We start from the raw sequence: 17,236 nt of genomic DNA, 5'->3' as shown, positions 1-17,236 counted from the left end.
ATGTTTCTACACCTGAAAGATGATGTCTATTCAAATTTTGCACCAGTCACAAAAGTGGTGCTAGTAACACAAGTATGAGGATGCAAATCAGGTTTGCTTTAAATATATGCTGTAACAGCCATGAGTGGTAGTTACCTCCGAGGTTAGGCATGTTGAGCTGATTTTTGTCAACAATGCCTTTCAGGTGACAAAGACGCCATTATCAACAACTCATTGAGTTTGAACAAGGCTATGTAATAGGGTTACAAGAACCTGAATGTTTCTTCTGCAATACCGAAGAAAAACTTGGCAGGAATTTAGCAAACGTACACGATTCATTGCAGCAGTGGTCAGGAGAATATATGGTCGCAAGAAGGCTGGGCTCTGGATGGCCACATGGCACTTCCAAGAGGAAAGACCATCATGTTTGGCATATGGCTCTGGTGCACCGTACGGCTTCTACAGTAGCAACTTGAGCAGCAGTTGGCATTGCAGTGACAACAAACTGTTGCAAATTGGTTACTTCAAGGAGATCTCTCAGCCAGGTGCCCCGTAGCGTGCATTCCACTCATTCCAATTACCCTAAATCACTGCCGTTTTGCGAATTCAGTGGTGTCATGAGAGAGCTTGCTGGAGGGCAGGGTGGAGGTCTGTTGTGTTCTCTGACAAAACCTGGTTCTGCCTCAATGGCAGTGATGGCTGTGTGTTGGTTAGAATGAGACCAGTTGAGGGCCTATACCTAAGCTGTTTGCATGCCAGACACACATGACCTACACCTAGAGTTGTGGTCTGGGGTGCGATTTCATATGGCATTAGAAGCACTCTTGTAGAGGTCCCATGCACCCTGACTGCAAATCTGTACGTCAATCTAATGATTCAACCTGTTGTGCTGCCATTCATGAACAACTTCCAGGGGGTGTTTTCCAACAGGATAACGCTTGTCCACAAATCACTGTTGTAGCCCAACATGCTCTATAGTGTTAACATGCTGCCTTGGCCTGCTTGATCACCAGATTTGTCTCTAACTGAGCACATATGGGACATCATCATACAACAAGTGCAGCGTCATCCACTAACAGCGTTAATCATCTCTGTATTGACTGACAAAGTGCAACAGGCATCATGTTACATTCCACAAACTGGCTTCTGGCATCTGTACACCACAATGCGGGCATGTATGCATGCTTGCATCAACATTCTGACAGTTAAACACCAGTTATTAATTAACCAGCATTTCACATTTGCAATGGCTTATCTCTTGCTTAAACTAACTTGTGATCTTGCCATGTTAATTGCTTAAATATGTTATCTAGACAAACGTATTCCCAACATTTCATTACCCTACATTAATTACTCTTTGTTTTCCTCTTAGAGGAAGCTGGTGTTATTAATCAAACAGTCTTCTCAAGCAAATAAGTAGTGGATGGAGGTATGGGAGGTATATTGGTTGTAAGAGTATTGTTAATGTGAGAATAAACTTAACTGTACAGTATTTTCTATTCTATGACTCTGTCTGTCTGTGTGTGCGTGTGCGTGTGCAATCCTCATAATCTTCAATCACTATTCTGTGACGGTGCTAAATTACATGGAAATCAGAGTGCTGCATCTGCTCATTCAAGAAACTATTGGCTAGTAAAAGGAATCGCTCAGTCTTGGAATAATTCCTATTGCTGGGCTGCAGTGAAAGCAGCAATAGTTATGAAAGTTCCTGTCAAGTAATTCAACTGACAACATATACTGGCAAATCAGGTGCATGGACAAACCTGTAGAAAACTTTGCAGAATTCTAGGCAAAAGATCCTACTATGGGATACTTCAGTTTTGAGGCAGTAGGGTGTTGCAGTATCACAATGCTCCCGTCAGCAGCAGGAGTGTTTTTGCCATAGTAAAAAAGTATATGTTTCAGATTGTCAACACAATTATTTTTGCATACACAGCAAGAGATTAAGAGATTAGGCAAAGATATTGCTTATACTGGCTCAGCTGTCTTGTCATATATTTGTCACTGGGGGGGGGGGGGGGGGGGGGGGGGGGGAACAGCTAATATAGAACAGATATGTCTGGCTTGAAATCAGTAAGAAAGAAGACATGTTTCTCTAGAATGTTAAGTCTATATGTAATCTAAAGAGGATAAGTAGCTACTCACCACATAGATGAAGCACGGTGTGGCAGATAGACACAATGAAGAAGCTTGCTTTATCTGATGAAAGACATACTCTGATAGCTGTACAATATCTAGCAGTTTTTTTCACAGTGCCTGTCAGCCACTCGACGACTCCCCTGTGTGTTGAGTAGCAATCTATCCCAACCTGGATTTTCCATGGTTCAAGTTTACATGTAATACTGTTATATGATCACTAAAGAATTAATACATAAACAATAAATTGAGAGTTCTAGTTTTGTGAATTGACTACATTATTTATTGTCACCAAAAATCTGATCCTGTCCTAGACCCACACATTAGCCTGCAGCAGATACTATATTTTGATGCGAGGCCACTAGATCTTCCACCCCCCCCCCCCCCTTCTGCAAATTAGATCACATTATCCCCACAATATGGTTTCGAACCTTACACATTAAACATCAATTTCACAAGAAGGTTAAATGGTGGCAGCTGATCATATTTGTCAATGGTATGAACACTGACATGAACCATCATGGATTAAACTATTTAAATAATCTTCATCAAAGCCTATAGGCATTCCTGGATGTGGAGAATCATTAACTTCAAACTGATCCTGCTTGATATATGAAAACTATTTTCTGGCTTTTATCTTATGGCACTCAGCCCACATGTGGCACAAATAATTTGAATTATCCCACCCAATGCAAACAATATGACTTTCCAGTTGACACTCGATTTCCTAATATTTGAACAACTCTCATTATCTTTAAATACACTAAATCCAATGTGCAATGGGATGAACAATATTAGAACATCAAGTAGAAAGACATAACTGATAAATACATGTACATCCACCTGAGTGATAATATGCAAACAAAACTATTATGGACTTACGCACCAGCCTGTGTGTTTTCCCCAGGTACATTTTAAATGTGACGGTAAATTAAATATTTCAATTTCCTTCATGTTGTATGCAGCAGGAGTTAATAATCTAACCAATGTTGATACTGTACAGTGTTCATTCAGTTTATCAATAATATTTCATGTGCAAATTCACATCACAAAAATAAATATTTTTATGCTTGTCAAAGCAAAGTGCAGCAACACACACTGCACAAGGGTGTGTTGAAAAGTAATGCCTCTTAATTTTTTATTCTATTCTCAATATCAGTTGACATATTATGTGTCATACATATTACTCAGTCGACTTTCCAACTTCGCTGACACAAGTCACAACCTTCTGCTGTTAGAGGGCACTGAACTGTAGCCTGTAACATGCTGGTGTGTAATGTAATTATTTCAGTACATGAGAAACAGAGAGCTGTAACCAAGTTTCCAACCGTCTACAGATAGAGCACATTCTCCTTCAGCATGACAACGCCGGACCACACACGAGTGTTGCAACATCTGTAAAGTCTCATGTCTTGGGATCACTGTCATCGATCATCCTCCATACATTCCTGACACTGCCCCGTGTGATTTTCATCTGCTTCCAAAACTTAAAAGAACAGCTTCAAGGACTTCACTTTAATAGTGATGAAGCGGTGCAAGCAGAGGTGAGGTTGTGGCTCTGTCATGAATGTCAAAAACATTGTACAGTGACAGTATCAACAAATTGGTTCCTCATTGGGAGAGAGATGTTTGTCACCCGGGAGATGATGTTGAGTAATAAATATGTAGACATGAAGAACAAAGATGTAGAATGTTAATGAAGTTCGTTTTATTCAAAAATCTTTAGGAGTTTCCACATTAAAAGAAACTGAAGGTGTTACTTTTCAGTACATCCTTGCAGATCACTGTGCAAGATGTGATATGTCATATAATCAGCTGTGTAGATTGTCAGTCCCATCACACAGTGACTTCACGGCTGTTGTCCACAGCACTGAGGGCAACACTCGAGCAGAAAGCGATCTGAGGAGGACAGACAGTTGCAAGATTTTTTGTGAAATGTTTTTTTGAAATGTTTTGCTATTGTTAGTAGGTCAGAAAGTGATATAAATCATCTTTGCCCTTCAGTCAGACTGATGGAATAGAAGAGCATCCTTGAAAAATCCAGGAAAAAATGGGCTTAAACTTCCAATGTTTCACTTATTCTGTGTGATATTGCTACTAGACCACAAGCTTACACAACTCCAAAACAGCTCAATAAGAATACAACAACTGGTCCACAAACTTCAGCATCCTACAATGTCAGCAATTTGTGTAGATGGTAAGACTTACAGTACTGATGAGAAGAAAAGTTTACTGCTGCTTTATGTGAAGAATTCAAACTAAGTACCTGTGGCAGCTAGCCAGAAGTCAGGTTTTATATCAGTCTACCTAAACAGTGGTGGAATAAATGACAAATGCACACTATTTCACTTTTAACATTTACATTTCTGAGATGTTCTATAATACATTATCTGGACAGTGCATCCAAGTGTACGTGAATATATCTTTTCCAACAGCTCTACATTATAACTGCAAGTCAAAATACGACCCACATAAACATACATCACTACACATGCAACATAGTCCAATCACACATACACAACACAAACACAGTTGTACAAATGGAAACAGTACATTGCCTTACAAGAGAAAATGCTGACAAAACTCGAGGTGCTTTAAGCCGACATACCCAGCATTGGTACAGTTGCACACCAAAACAATGCTGAATAAATGTAACTTATTTAACAGACCTCATTTCGAATTCGGTGTACAGTGCGTTTCATTCTTCTTACCAAGGGGCCATCCCGCCCAAACAGCAGGAGGAACGTATCAATGAATTCACGTGATTTTTCTTCCCACTTCTGTAACATATCTACCTTCTTCTCTCCAATATTCTCCATTACACGCTTTCCTTTATCTTTTAGTTCAACCATTTTGTTCTGCAAGCGGAACTTTTTCTCCTGGAAGAGTAAAAAAAATAATTAATGGATGCACATAACTAATTGTACACATTTTGAGGTATAACTCTGAATGAATTACACTGAAGAGCCAAAGAAACTGGTTCATCTGCCTAATACCGTGTAGAGCTCCCGCAACCATGAAGAAGTGCCATAACATGATGTGGAATTGACTCAATTACCGTATTTACTCGAATCTAAGCCGCACCTGAAAAATGAGACTAGAAATCAAGGAAAAAAATTTTCCCGAATTTAAGCCGCACCTGAAGTTTGAGATTCGAAATTCAAGAGGTGAGAAAAGTTTTAGGCCACACCTCCAAATCGAAACAAAGTAGGTCCATTGTAATATGAGACACAATTTAGGTCGAATAAATGACGATACAGCTACAGTAGTTTGGTTCGAGTCGTAAGCTTAGCAGTTAAGCTTTACCAGGTAGCCATTGCTATGCATCAGGCGCTTTGTCCATATTTATACGGGTACCCTTCCTTTTTCACGTGCTTCGTCTGGTTTGAATCGATTGCTTATTTTGCTTTGATCTGATGAGTGCCGTTTTTTTTGTTATACGTGTTTATGTCACTCTATGCTGAAATGCATTACTGTACTGTAGCATGCATTGTTTGTCGCATTCTGATAATGAGTGTTTACGACCTGTCACAGTTCGCGGCATGGCTTGCTTTTGTGCGCGCTACCGCCGCTTACAATTTTTTTAAAAAAAGAGAGAGGAATCGTCTCATTATCGAAACAATGGCAAGAGACTGCTATTTGTTGTTACTTACACTGCTGCTTTCTTTGGTAATGATCAACAAGAACCAAATAATAAGCTGCGTATGATAGATGTTCTGAACGAGAGTTTAGCGAAAATTTTGCTCCGTTTGAAAATCTTTGCAGACGCCTCTTTAGTACATTATATTCTGCACAGAAATTAGTCATCTTAGATTTAAAAATCTAGTCAATTGCCGTGCTTCAATTCTGACTATCACCATAAGGCATAAAAATAATACGAATATAAACATTACATGATATGTATATTCTTCCTCGTTTGGTGTTGCCTTACTCTAGTTTCGTAATTTATTAGGCAGACAGGATTTAAATGCGATAGCAGCAAATACGAAAGAATGCATGGCAAAATGTTTATATTCGTATTATTCTTATGGTGAAGAAAATACTGCATGTGATTCACAATTCATAAAAGTTCCTATTAGCAACCATCTCTTCTGACAGGTAGGAAAAAATTCAGAATGTAGAGTTGGCCATATTGACAAACATCCCTAACAGTCTTGCCAGTCAGATTTTCGTAGTACATTGAAATGCTGCTACATTCGAAGATGAACAATACGGAATTTGTATTTACTTCGTCGGATAATGTACGAAAATGCAGTGGTTCGAAACTCGGGGCGGAGAAAAAAGCTCGTCTTCCACCCTTTTTTTAAATTTTTTTTACTGATGCAGAGGTTTTGGCGCCAGTATTTATCTTTGTGCCTTCAAAGCATGCATATTTGAAGGCAGAAGTTAGTTGTGGCGGCACCTACCGACATTTTTCAGAACTTCCACTTACTTTGCACTCGATTCTAAGCCGCAGGCGGTTTTTTGGATTACAGAAACCGGAAAAAAACTGCGGCTTAGATTCGAGTAAATACGGTAGTGTCTGAAGTGGTGCTGAGGGAACTGAAACCATCAATCCAACAGGGGTGTCCATTAATCCGTAAGAGTGTCAGGGGGGTGGAGATCTCTTCTGAACAGCACCTTGCAAGACATCCCAGATATGCTCAATAATGTTCGCGTCTAGGGAGTCTGGTGGCCAGCGGAAATGTTTAAACTCAGAAGAATGTTCCTGGAGCCGCTCTGTCGCAATTGTGGACATGTGGGGTGTCACAATGTCCTGCTGGAATTGCCCAAATCCATTGGAATGCATAATACACATGAAAGGATGCAGGTGATCAGACAGGATGCTTACGTATGTGTCATGTGTCAGAGTTACATCTAGATGTATCAGCAGTCCTGTACCACTAACTGCACACGCCGCACACCATTACAGAACCTCCGCCAGCTTGAACAGTCCCCTGCTCACATATAGGGTCCATGGACTCGTGAGGTTGTCTCCCTACCCATACGCATCCATCCGCTTGATACAATTTGAAATGAGACTCGTCCGACCAGACAACATGCTTCCTCTCATCAACAGTCCAATGTCAGTATCAATGGGCACAGGCGAGGCGTAAAGCTTGGTGTCGTGCAGTAATCAAGAGTACAAAAGGGGGCCTTCAGCTCCAAAAATCCAAACCGATGATGTTTCACTGAATGGTTTGCATGCTGACACTTGTTGATGGCCCAGCATTGAAATCTGCAGCAATTTGTGCAAGGGTTGCACTTCTGCCACCTTGAACAATTTTGTTCAGTCGTTGTCAGTCCCATTCTTGCAAAATCTTTTTCCAGCCACAGCAAAATTGGAGATTTTAGGTTTTGTCGAATTCCTGATTTTCATAGTACACTAAGAAATGGTCATACATGAAAATCCGCAATGCATTGCTACCTCAGAGATGCTGTGTCCCATCATTCGTGTGCCAACTATAACATGACGTTCAAACTCACTTAAATATTGATACCCTGCCATTATAGTAGCAGTAACCGATCTATCAACTGCACCACACACTTGTTGCCTTATATAAGTGTTGCCGACTGCAGCACTTTATTCTGCCTCTTTACATATCTCTGTATTTGAATATACATACCTATACTAGTTTCTTTGGTGCTTCAGTGTAGATGCATTACAATACCAGAACATAATGATTTTATTCAGTTATTTTCATTACAGAACATGAACCAAAATTTAAGATAACAAGACTGCAGCTTTTCATATAATTACTTGTACTGTTCTATCCCATTTTCCTCTTTTTGTTTATTTATAATTTTCACATTTTACTTAACAAATATATCCCACATAAGGCACGTGAAGCTGAAACATAATAAGTAAAATATTAATAACTTATCACTTCTTCAGCCGGTATTTGAAAATAAAATCATTCCATTGTCACCTTAAAATAATAATGCTGTTTATTGTATTCTCACCAAGTAGTGACAAATATATTCCACAACTGTGCAGCAATCTGTAGATGGAATTGTTTAATCACTTCCTAAGGGTCTGGAGTGTCGCTTTGGACATAACTAGGATTAATCAGATTCTTTTTAAGATAGACTTTGCTTCATTTTTTGGATTCACTGGCTTGCAACTTACTGTGTGAAGCCTCTTACTGTTATTTCCAATTTTGACTGTTTTTGAATATGCTTATGCTTGTCAGAAAACCACATACCCTGCTGTACCAATCAGTAGTGGATTTTTGAACATGACTCTGATCACCAAATTGTGGGACTACGTTGTTATGCATGTACAAGACTTTAGGCAAAACTTATGAAAGAAAATGTGTAGAAAGTTGATTCCTAATAGAATTCCAGTGTTACAACACCTACTCAAAACAATTATCAGTACCTCAAATATTTTAAATATGCTCTCTGACACAATGCTCCTAAGTACTTTTAAGCTGATCTCAGGAGAACTATTGAAAAAGAGAAGCAAGGAAAATTCAAGAGCCCTACAACTCCCTGTATCAACTACAAAGCTCTCCTGGCCAAATTTAAATTCATTTGTCCACTTGGCAACAGTTGAATACAAAGAAGCAGAGTCTCCCAGTGTATTCTGGGAATCGGCATGAATGTCCTTTCCTTTCATACCTTTCTTTATGAAGTACTTAATCACTGGTCGAATCTCGATTTTTTTTTTTTTTTTTTTTTTTTTTTTTTTTCCATCTTCACAAATCACTATGCGGGAACAACAGAGTCACGACACCACCACAGCTCTCTTCCAAGAGCACTGACGTGGCATGTGTTTACAGGCAACAGTCCAATGAATATCATGTGAACAACTTGTTGCACAAGTGCTGACCTCTTGTGGTGATTCCGAGAACTTTTCAAACCCTCGTAGCTGACGAAATAAGGGGGAAGATTTCTGAACGCGTAAATTCTGGGCAGAAACAAAGTAATCCATGAATGCTGTATGTCAGGGGAGCGGTATGTGTGTTAAAGCATCACCACCTGCTGTAATGTAGGGCCACTTACTCCATGTTAGTAACATGCCAGTGATTAGCCCAGCCCCTGGAATAGCACTGCAAATGACAATGTGCATCTGGTTGCTTCTTTGTGCAAAGATATCTAACAGTGTCGATTTGGATCTTGCGTGACAATCTGTCACATAGAGAAAATTGTATAGTCTGGCAATTGTAATATTAAACTGATTTTCAGCAAGATGTTAATGTGAAATGTTGTTTAACTGACATCTGAGCATTTGTTGACTTGGTTATGTTAGTTGGAGAACAGCCTCTCTTACAACTCCACACGGCTACCCGCTGAAGAATGATTAGCACAGCAGACCAGAACCACGTAGCAGAAACACGAGACAAGACGGTGTATGCACTTGTGCGCAGAATACAGCCTATAGTTTTCTAGCAGAAATTGGAAGACGCTTTCCCATCAATGTGGAATCATACAAAGGCAGTCAAATTTGTAATTTTGGAACACGTATTATGTTCGAGTATAATGACTTTTCTGGAGACTAGAAATCTACTCTGTAGGAATCAACATGGGTTTTGAAAAAGACGATCGTGTGAAACCCAGCTCACGCTATTCATCCATGAGACTCAGAGGGCCATAGACACGGGTTCCCAGGTGGATGCCATGTTTCTTGACTTCAACAAGGCGTTTAATACAGTTCCCCACAGTCGTTTAATGAACAAAGTAAGAGCATATGGACTAAAAGCCCAATTGTGTGATTGGATTGAAGAGTTCCTAGCTAACAGAATGCAGCATGTCATTCTCAATAGAGAGAAGTCTTTCGCAGTAAGAGTGATTTCAGGTGTGCCGCAGAGGAGTGTCGTAGGACCGTTGCTATCACAATATATATAAATGACCTTGTAGATAACATCGGAAGTTCACTGAGGCTTTTTGCGGATGATGCTGTAGAACATAAAGGGGTTGTAACAATGGAAAACTGTACTGAAATGCAGGAGGATCTGCAACGAATTGACGCATGGTGCAGGAAATGGCAATGCAATCTCAATGTAGACAAGTTTAATGTGCAGCAAATACATAGAGAGAATGATCCTTTATCAGTTAGCTACAATATAGCAGGTCAGCAACTGGAAGCAGTTAATTCCATAAATTATCTGGGAGTAGGCATTAGGAGTGATTTAAAAATGGAATGACCATATAAAATTAATCGTCGGAAAAGCATTTGCCAGACAGATTCATTGGAAGAATCCTAAGGAAATGCAGTCCGAAAACAAAGGAAGTAGGTTACAGTACACTTGTTCACCCACTGCTTGAATACTGCTCACCCGTGTGGGATCTGTACCACATAGGGTTGATAGAAGAGAGAGAAGATCCAACGGAGAGCAGTGCGCTTCATTACAGGATCATTAAGTAATCGCGAAAGCGTTACGGAGATGATACATAAACTCCAGTGGAGGACTCGGCAAGAGAAACGCTCAGTAGCTCAGCATGGGCTTTTGTTGAAGTTCCAAGAACATATGTTCACTGAGGAGTCAAGCAGTATACTGCTCCCCCCTACGTATATCTCGTGAAGAGAGCATGAGGATAAAATCAGAGAGATCAGAGCTCACACAGAGGCATACCCACAATCTTTCTTTCCACAAACATTACGGGACTGGAATAGAAAGGACCGATAGAGGTACTCAAGGTACTTTCCGGCGCACACCATCAGGTGGCTTGCTGAGTATGGATGTAGATGTAGATGTAATGTGGTATCTAAAATAAGAAGACAAACAATGGGACTCCCTAATACAAAAGAAATTCTGAAATGCGAAGATTCTGAGAAATAACTGGTCTGAAGAATGACAGCACGAAATAACCTACAAACTACTGGATCCATGACCAACATACCTACATTGACCGAGTTCTGAAAGTATTTTGAAGGCACTTTACAAGGGTCAAATTCTTGGCTGAACTAATGACAGCCATCTAATATGAGTATTGACCAATAGAATGCACACCTGGATATGTGAAAAAATGATTGGGAAGAAATGGTCAAGAGGTAGTTCAATTTTACATTATGTGGAACAACTAGATATCCTTCATGAGACTTGCGAGAAAGAGATGTGGAGAAACAATTGTTTGGATTCAGGGGGAGAGACTATACCCAACCAGGTATTGAAGTTAAGAAAAAATAGTTTTGTAATGCAAGGAAAAATAAATATTGATGGGCCTCACAGAGAAACAAGAAGAGTAATGGGGAACACACACATAATGAAGAGGAAATAGGAACAAGAAGTGTCTCAGTTGAAAAAACAAAACACACTTTGGGCCAATAGAGCACATCAAGACATATACTGGAGAAAGCAAAGCTGCAGTGTTATGAATGTGCTTCCAATTGTAGATCATGCTTTGACCAGTTTTTATATTTATATTTTTGTAAGCTCTGTACAGGTTCTAGGTTTAGGTAATATGAAAGGGTCTTTTACTGCAACTAGTTTAAGAAAGCACATTTTTAGTTATCATTAGGTTCTTACAATGTGATACTATATATTTTTCTCCAGTATTAACCAAACTAGGCCATTACCTGATCTAATTATTATGAAGAGAATACTAAGGAAGATGATTAGTAGGACACACAATAATTAAGTGAGGGAAGCAATTCCTCTGTCATGACCAGTATCTTCTAATACTACCACAGTTTGCACCTTTAATTAAAATATTTTCTTTCTTTTTTCTGGACTATTTTGCTGGGAGAGGTTTTGTAAAGGGATAAATATGTGTTTATTGTTTTCTGTATAGGCTGTTCTTGTTGAGTTCTACTCAAAACTGTATGGGTAGGCTCCAGTTCTAAGGATCTTAGGAAAATCTGTGTGTTGTACTAAAAATTATCAATTAGTAGTATTATCTTGTTCAAATGAGAGGTATTAAGATGGTCCAGTACATTGAGGGAAAATGTGAGGATAAACCTCAAACCTGTACATAGTGTACACTTTATGTATTCTTCCCTATATTCTGTCCCCAAAAAGGTGTAAGTATTTTATTGGATATGGGAGTATCCAGAACAGTTCACGAAATTGAGCTATCTGAATGCAAAATATAATTTTACTGGGACATTTAGTCCTGGGAGCAGACAAGGTGGTGTTTTCCTAAAGAACAAAACTTGTACAGCCTCAAAAACTCCTGAGCTGATTGACAACTGTATTTACCACAAAACATATTTAATGATACTTAAAGGATAGAGTATTACTACTTCTTATTACAGCTCCATTCCATAATTTATAAAGCTATACCAAGTACTGAAACTGTGCAATAAACTTTCTATTACAAAATTGTTAAGGATTTTGTGGCCACTTACAAAAAGCACATTTCTTTAGTACATAACCAACAGATGAAAATATAACCAATTCCTTGACAACTATAAAATGACACATTGAGTAGAACTTTCATCCAATATTTTTAAAACTGTGTCAACTCCCTACATAAATCATCTGGAAAGTTATATTTAAACCAATATGCTAGCCAGAATTGGAAGCACATCTTCTCATCAATTTAATACCATTGCAACCAGGTGTGTTGCATCTTTTACAGTAATGGGCCAAGTACATATTTCGAATAAAATTTCAAGTCACTGACCATTCCCCAGCAACAGCATATAGTGTTCATTCATTTTCAAAATTGAATGAAATTAAGAAGAAAATCTTCAAGACACCGTGCAACTATTGCTATTTGTTTCTCAGCAACAACTTCTTCTTAGTTTCCTTGATAATGGTTTGAAGAAAAGGAAATGTCTACATGTTGATTAGATTCCCTGAGTAGAATGTAATATTGACTAAAGAAAATATACTCACAAATCAGCAAAAACAATATTGACTGCATTTTATATTACAGCAATAAAAGAAATCAGAAATTAATTTATTCCAAGTTAGCTGCCTTTATAGAAAAACTTGGCATTGAATCTGCAATTTATAGGAAAAATGTTGGCAGAGAAACACTATGAAGCGTATAGAGCAGAACATCACACATACTGTTATCTTATTAGCATTTTGTTGTTGTTGTTACTTGACAAGGTGATGTGCTAACCCAGCCATAGCACGATTTAATTTGTCATGTAAGTAAGTACAGCCACGTTTCAATTCAAAGCATTGTGCTTTATTACCTCGCAATGTGAAAAAGAAAAATAAACTTTACAAGCATTTGAATAAACATGACAGGCATCTGTGGAAAACACCTTCATGCGAATCCACAACAACTTACTGTTAACAACCTTAATTTTATGGATATTAAGGACAAGAAAGACGTGATATGCCAACAACAGAGGGAGCATAGGGTGCAAGCAAATGTTGACATGTAAAAGTGAAGTCAATGGAAGGAGGAACACAATGCTGAGTGGAGCAGGACTCAAGTAAATTTGTAGTAAGATCTATGGGACCAAATTGCTTAGGTCATCAGTCCATAAGGCAGGACTCAAGTATCTGCCCCAAAGAAGAACAAGTAAAATGCACAAAAATGATGAAGTAGATACGTGTATTACTAAATGGAAATTTCTGCAATATTATTAATGATGTAGAGAAAACCATCTCTGCAAAACCACCACTGCTTTCGTCACATAAAAGCTATACGTTCAGGGTAGCAAAGGAACTCTTGAGATAAGACTGTTCATCAATGGAATCTTGTTTCGGAAAGAGCCTAAATATAGGAGTTATTTTTTATTTTTAATAAACAGTGCACAGTAAATAAATAGGGAAAAATCACATTACTCAACGAGTATAATTAAACAACAGTGCAAGGCAACATTTCATTGTTGTGAATGTAGAGTTTCATTTTGTGGCCATTTCTCCTCTATGGCTACAACATGAGAAATTCGGATTATCATGCAGACGTGGGCAGGAAAAAGTTAGAAATGTAGAGACAAACGAGGCTGAACTTTTAAATTAACTAAGGAGCACCAACCTTCCCCTCTTCATTCCATGGAAAAAATTTTGCAGCCAAATGGTTCCCTAACTACTAATGCCATACCATCATGATCAGGGGCAGCCACAATATGCCAAACTGCACACGCACAATGTGCAGGCCGCGAGAAGACCACGGCCCGGCCTGTCATTCGGGTTTGCTCTATTGTTCTCGGAAGTACCCAGAACAGCATGACATTTCGTTTAGCATTGTGGTGCAGCATGTTGTGGTCAGTACAACTCTCCGAGTTTGGCAGAATTGTGGTGTCAGCTCTGTTTACTCTTTGCTATTTGTTCGTGGTATGTAGTATGTTCAGAGGTCCAGGGGCAGTCTAGTGATCTATTGGTACAATCCCTTAAAATGAATGGAAATGACAGAAGAGAGGGCTCAGAATTCTCAATTCGCATTAAGTGACAGGAACTGCTTATTTGGTACAAAACGACATTATAGTACCATGAAGAAAGAATTTAAACTTTTAGATGAGAGTGGAAGAGCAAAAAATCACGATTGACAGATGGGGTTCATTGTTCTGTAGATCAAGAAGCACTTTGTGCTAACTTTGCAGATATGGAGCACTTGAAGAAATTGGTGGTACAAATAGCAAAATTTCTGAAGTTGCACCCGTTAATCCATTTTCAGTTGCAAAAAATTTCAATGGATATGAACAAAGAGTATGGAGACTTAATATATTACTGCAAAGACATTGGTTAAGTCAAGGGGTATGCCTGGAATGATTTTTCAATTTAAATTTCGCTATTGTTGAATTTATCAAGGAAAAAGGAACTGATTGCAGACTTAGCATTTTAAGTGGACTTGACTGCACTCTACCCACAGTGAGACATCTCATGGTAATTTCTTTCTGATTTGATGAGGATACGTTTAAAAAGGAAATCACATTGTGGAAGGGACACTTTCTCACACAGACTATCCAGTTCCCTAAACCCACTGGCATTAAAGAAAGCACAAAGGTTGAAGCATTCATTGTGACCTTGCAAGAATTAAAATAATAGTTCCGTAAAGGTTTTGAGGACACTGTCTATCTTACATCTATTTTCAAGACAGTTTGCCGTTTCAGTTGAAAGTGCACCAGTGCATGTGCAGATTTAACGATTGATCTGAAAGGTAATTCCAGTTTTAATTACAAACTGTTTTACGTTAAAACTCTCCAGGACGACTACATTGCTTTTCTCAGGTAGATTTGTAAGTCTGATAATGGTGTTTCAAAAGTGCTACAGTACTTCACGATTATGAGGTAACTTGAGTGCAAAAAACTGTAAAATTGTCTGCGTCTGTCAGTATGCCAATAGTTTGTACCAGTTATAAATTATATTATATCTTCAGCACACCAAAAATAATTAATTAATACTGAAAACTTGTTTTGTTTGTGATTTGTGTTGTTCAGAAATGTTAAATACAAGACCAAGTCATCCTCAGTATGAATGTACTGTCGTTTAAATGTGTCATTTTCACTGTTTTGCCCTCTTCTCCCTCGTCACGCTCAGATAGTGTGGTGTGGTAGTTGGGGAATGTGAAGCGAGGCTGAGTGCTTTGGCGCTTGGGCTCGAGCATGGCCCAAAAGCCAAAATCTTGACCACTCCTGGCATAGATCCAAATTTCATAGAACTAGTCCAGAGTCTTGCAAAGAATAATGTCTGTAGTAATAATACATCAAGTGTCTCGTGTGAAACTGAAAAAATAATGGTTGATGCTTTCACTGCTCTTAAATAAACACCATATGTTCACCTTTTCTGGAGCGAACCTGTCAATGTTAACACTACTTCATGATTTGTGCATCAATTTTGCTGATTTATATTCAAGTAGCTTTACAGTTGGCCTCACTAGGCTGAGTAGACCTTTTTCCAGACCTTTCCACCAGAAAAAAATCTGAAGCTGGCACTAGTGATCGAACACATGTCCTCAGCTTTTACTATACTCCATTCATCATAAGAATAAATCTGATGTAAACAAACACAAACACAATGATTGTCAGCAGCCATAGCTCTTGTACACCGGTGTTGTTCTGCTCTTGGAAGTAGGTCCAACTTACGTATTACAGATTTTACTACTACGTCACTGTAAATGGAACTTTTAAGACCTTCTGATGTATTAACAGCCATCAATGTTTGTCTTAATCATACTTTAGCTACGTAATTTTTATTTTAAGCACCACTTGTGCTGTGATTGTATCACTGTTCATAAGTATCGCACAAATGGATGACACTGCTTCATGTTTCTTAGTGAAACGTGTGCAGAGCACCACTAATGGCTAGAAACAAGTTGTTCTTAATGTTTTTCACGATGTTACAGAGAAAAATGAGCTCTGACGTTTGTAGAGAAACATGATTTAATAAATATTGGAGATGTGATTGCAACTGTAATCATGGCATAATTGATAGCCTCATTTCTTGATAATTGAGTGGGCTGGTGGGTGGTAGTTCGAAACTCAATGTGATCAACAATTTTTTTTTTTTGTTGCGTTTCAATACATACGACATTTAAATATGAAATTTATCAATATACGGTAATTAACTCATTCTTAACAATCATTTTTTCAAGAAAAATGCACGTCTTCTAGTTTCTAATTACATATCACATGCAGAATTCTGGTTTTCATTGCAAACACACATTCTTAATTATCGATATATTATAAAAGATTGTTACAAATTTTGAAGATAAAAAACATTACACAATTAGATTTTTTGGAGAAAAATGTAAAATCAAAAACTTTTTGTCTGAATATGACCACTGTTTTATAGGACAGATGTGGCCTCACATGAGCCAGAGTGATAAGTATCGTAGAAACAAGGAAAATAATTTTCACAACGTCAAGCCCATGGTACAAATGCTGTATTTTTACAGTTGTCACCATACCACTGCTATCTGAACCCAACAGAATTGATCTGGAGCCAAGTTAAGGGATATGTCGTGAGAAATAACAAGACATTTAAGCTGCCAAATTTACTCGAACTAATGCACAAAGCTTGTTGACACATCACTGCTGAACGATGGCAAAATGCAGAACAGCACATCGTAAAAGAGGAGAAGGAGGAAATGTGGACTTTTTGGTGGCTTGGGATCCTGTTGTCAATCGCCTCGTTATCATTGTGGCAATACTGAAATATACTGCTTTGCTCGGAGTCCAATAAGGAAGAGGTTCAGATATTACCAGATGACTGACTGTAATACCTTCAGTGGCTTCAATATTTGGCTACACAGTGAAGTCCCAGCAGTGCGCTTTTACGCTGCATATAGC

At 38.5% G+C, this 17,236-nt stretch overlaps 1 protein-coding gene across 8 annotated transcripts in view; it reads right to left on the bottom strand.

The window, feature by feature from the left end:
- LOC126162846 (choline-phosphate cytidylyltransferase A-like) overlaps positions 1-17,236 on the bottom strand; it is a 135,052-nt gene that overhangs the window by 38,121 nt on the left and 79,695 nt on the right. For 6 of the 8 annotated variants that reach the window (XM_049919611.1, XM_049919615.1, XM_049919609.1 and 3 more), the window contains one exon: positions 4,785-4,994. In XM_049919611.1, coding sequence (XP_049775568.1) covers positions 4,785-4,994 — 210 coding nt within the window. The remainder of the gene's footprint in view (positions 1-4,784; positions 4,995-17,236) is intronic. The other 2 variants (XM_049919613.1, XM_049919614.1) reach the window with 1 other exon arrangement.

This window comes from Schistocerca cancellata, chromosome 2 (genome assembly GCF_023864275.1).
Source record: "Schistocerca cancellata isolate TAMUIC-IGC-003103 chromosome 2, iqSchCanc2.1, whole genome shotgun sequence".
In the NCBI taxonomy this organism is placed as follows: Eukaryota; Metazoa; Arthropoda; class Insecta; order Orthoptera; family Acrididae; genus Schistocerca; species Schistocerca cancellata.
Note: the sequence above shows the minus strand (reverse complement) of the source record. Positions and strands in the feature narration are given on the sequence as shown.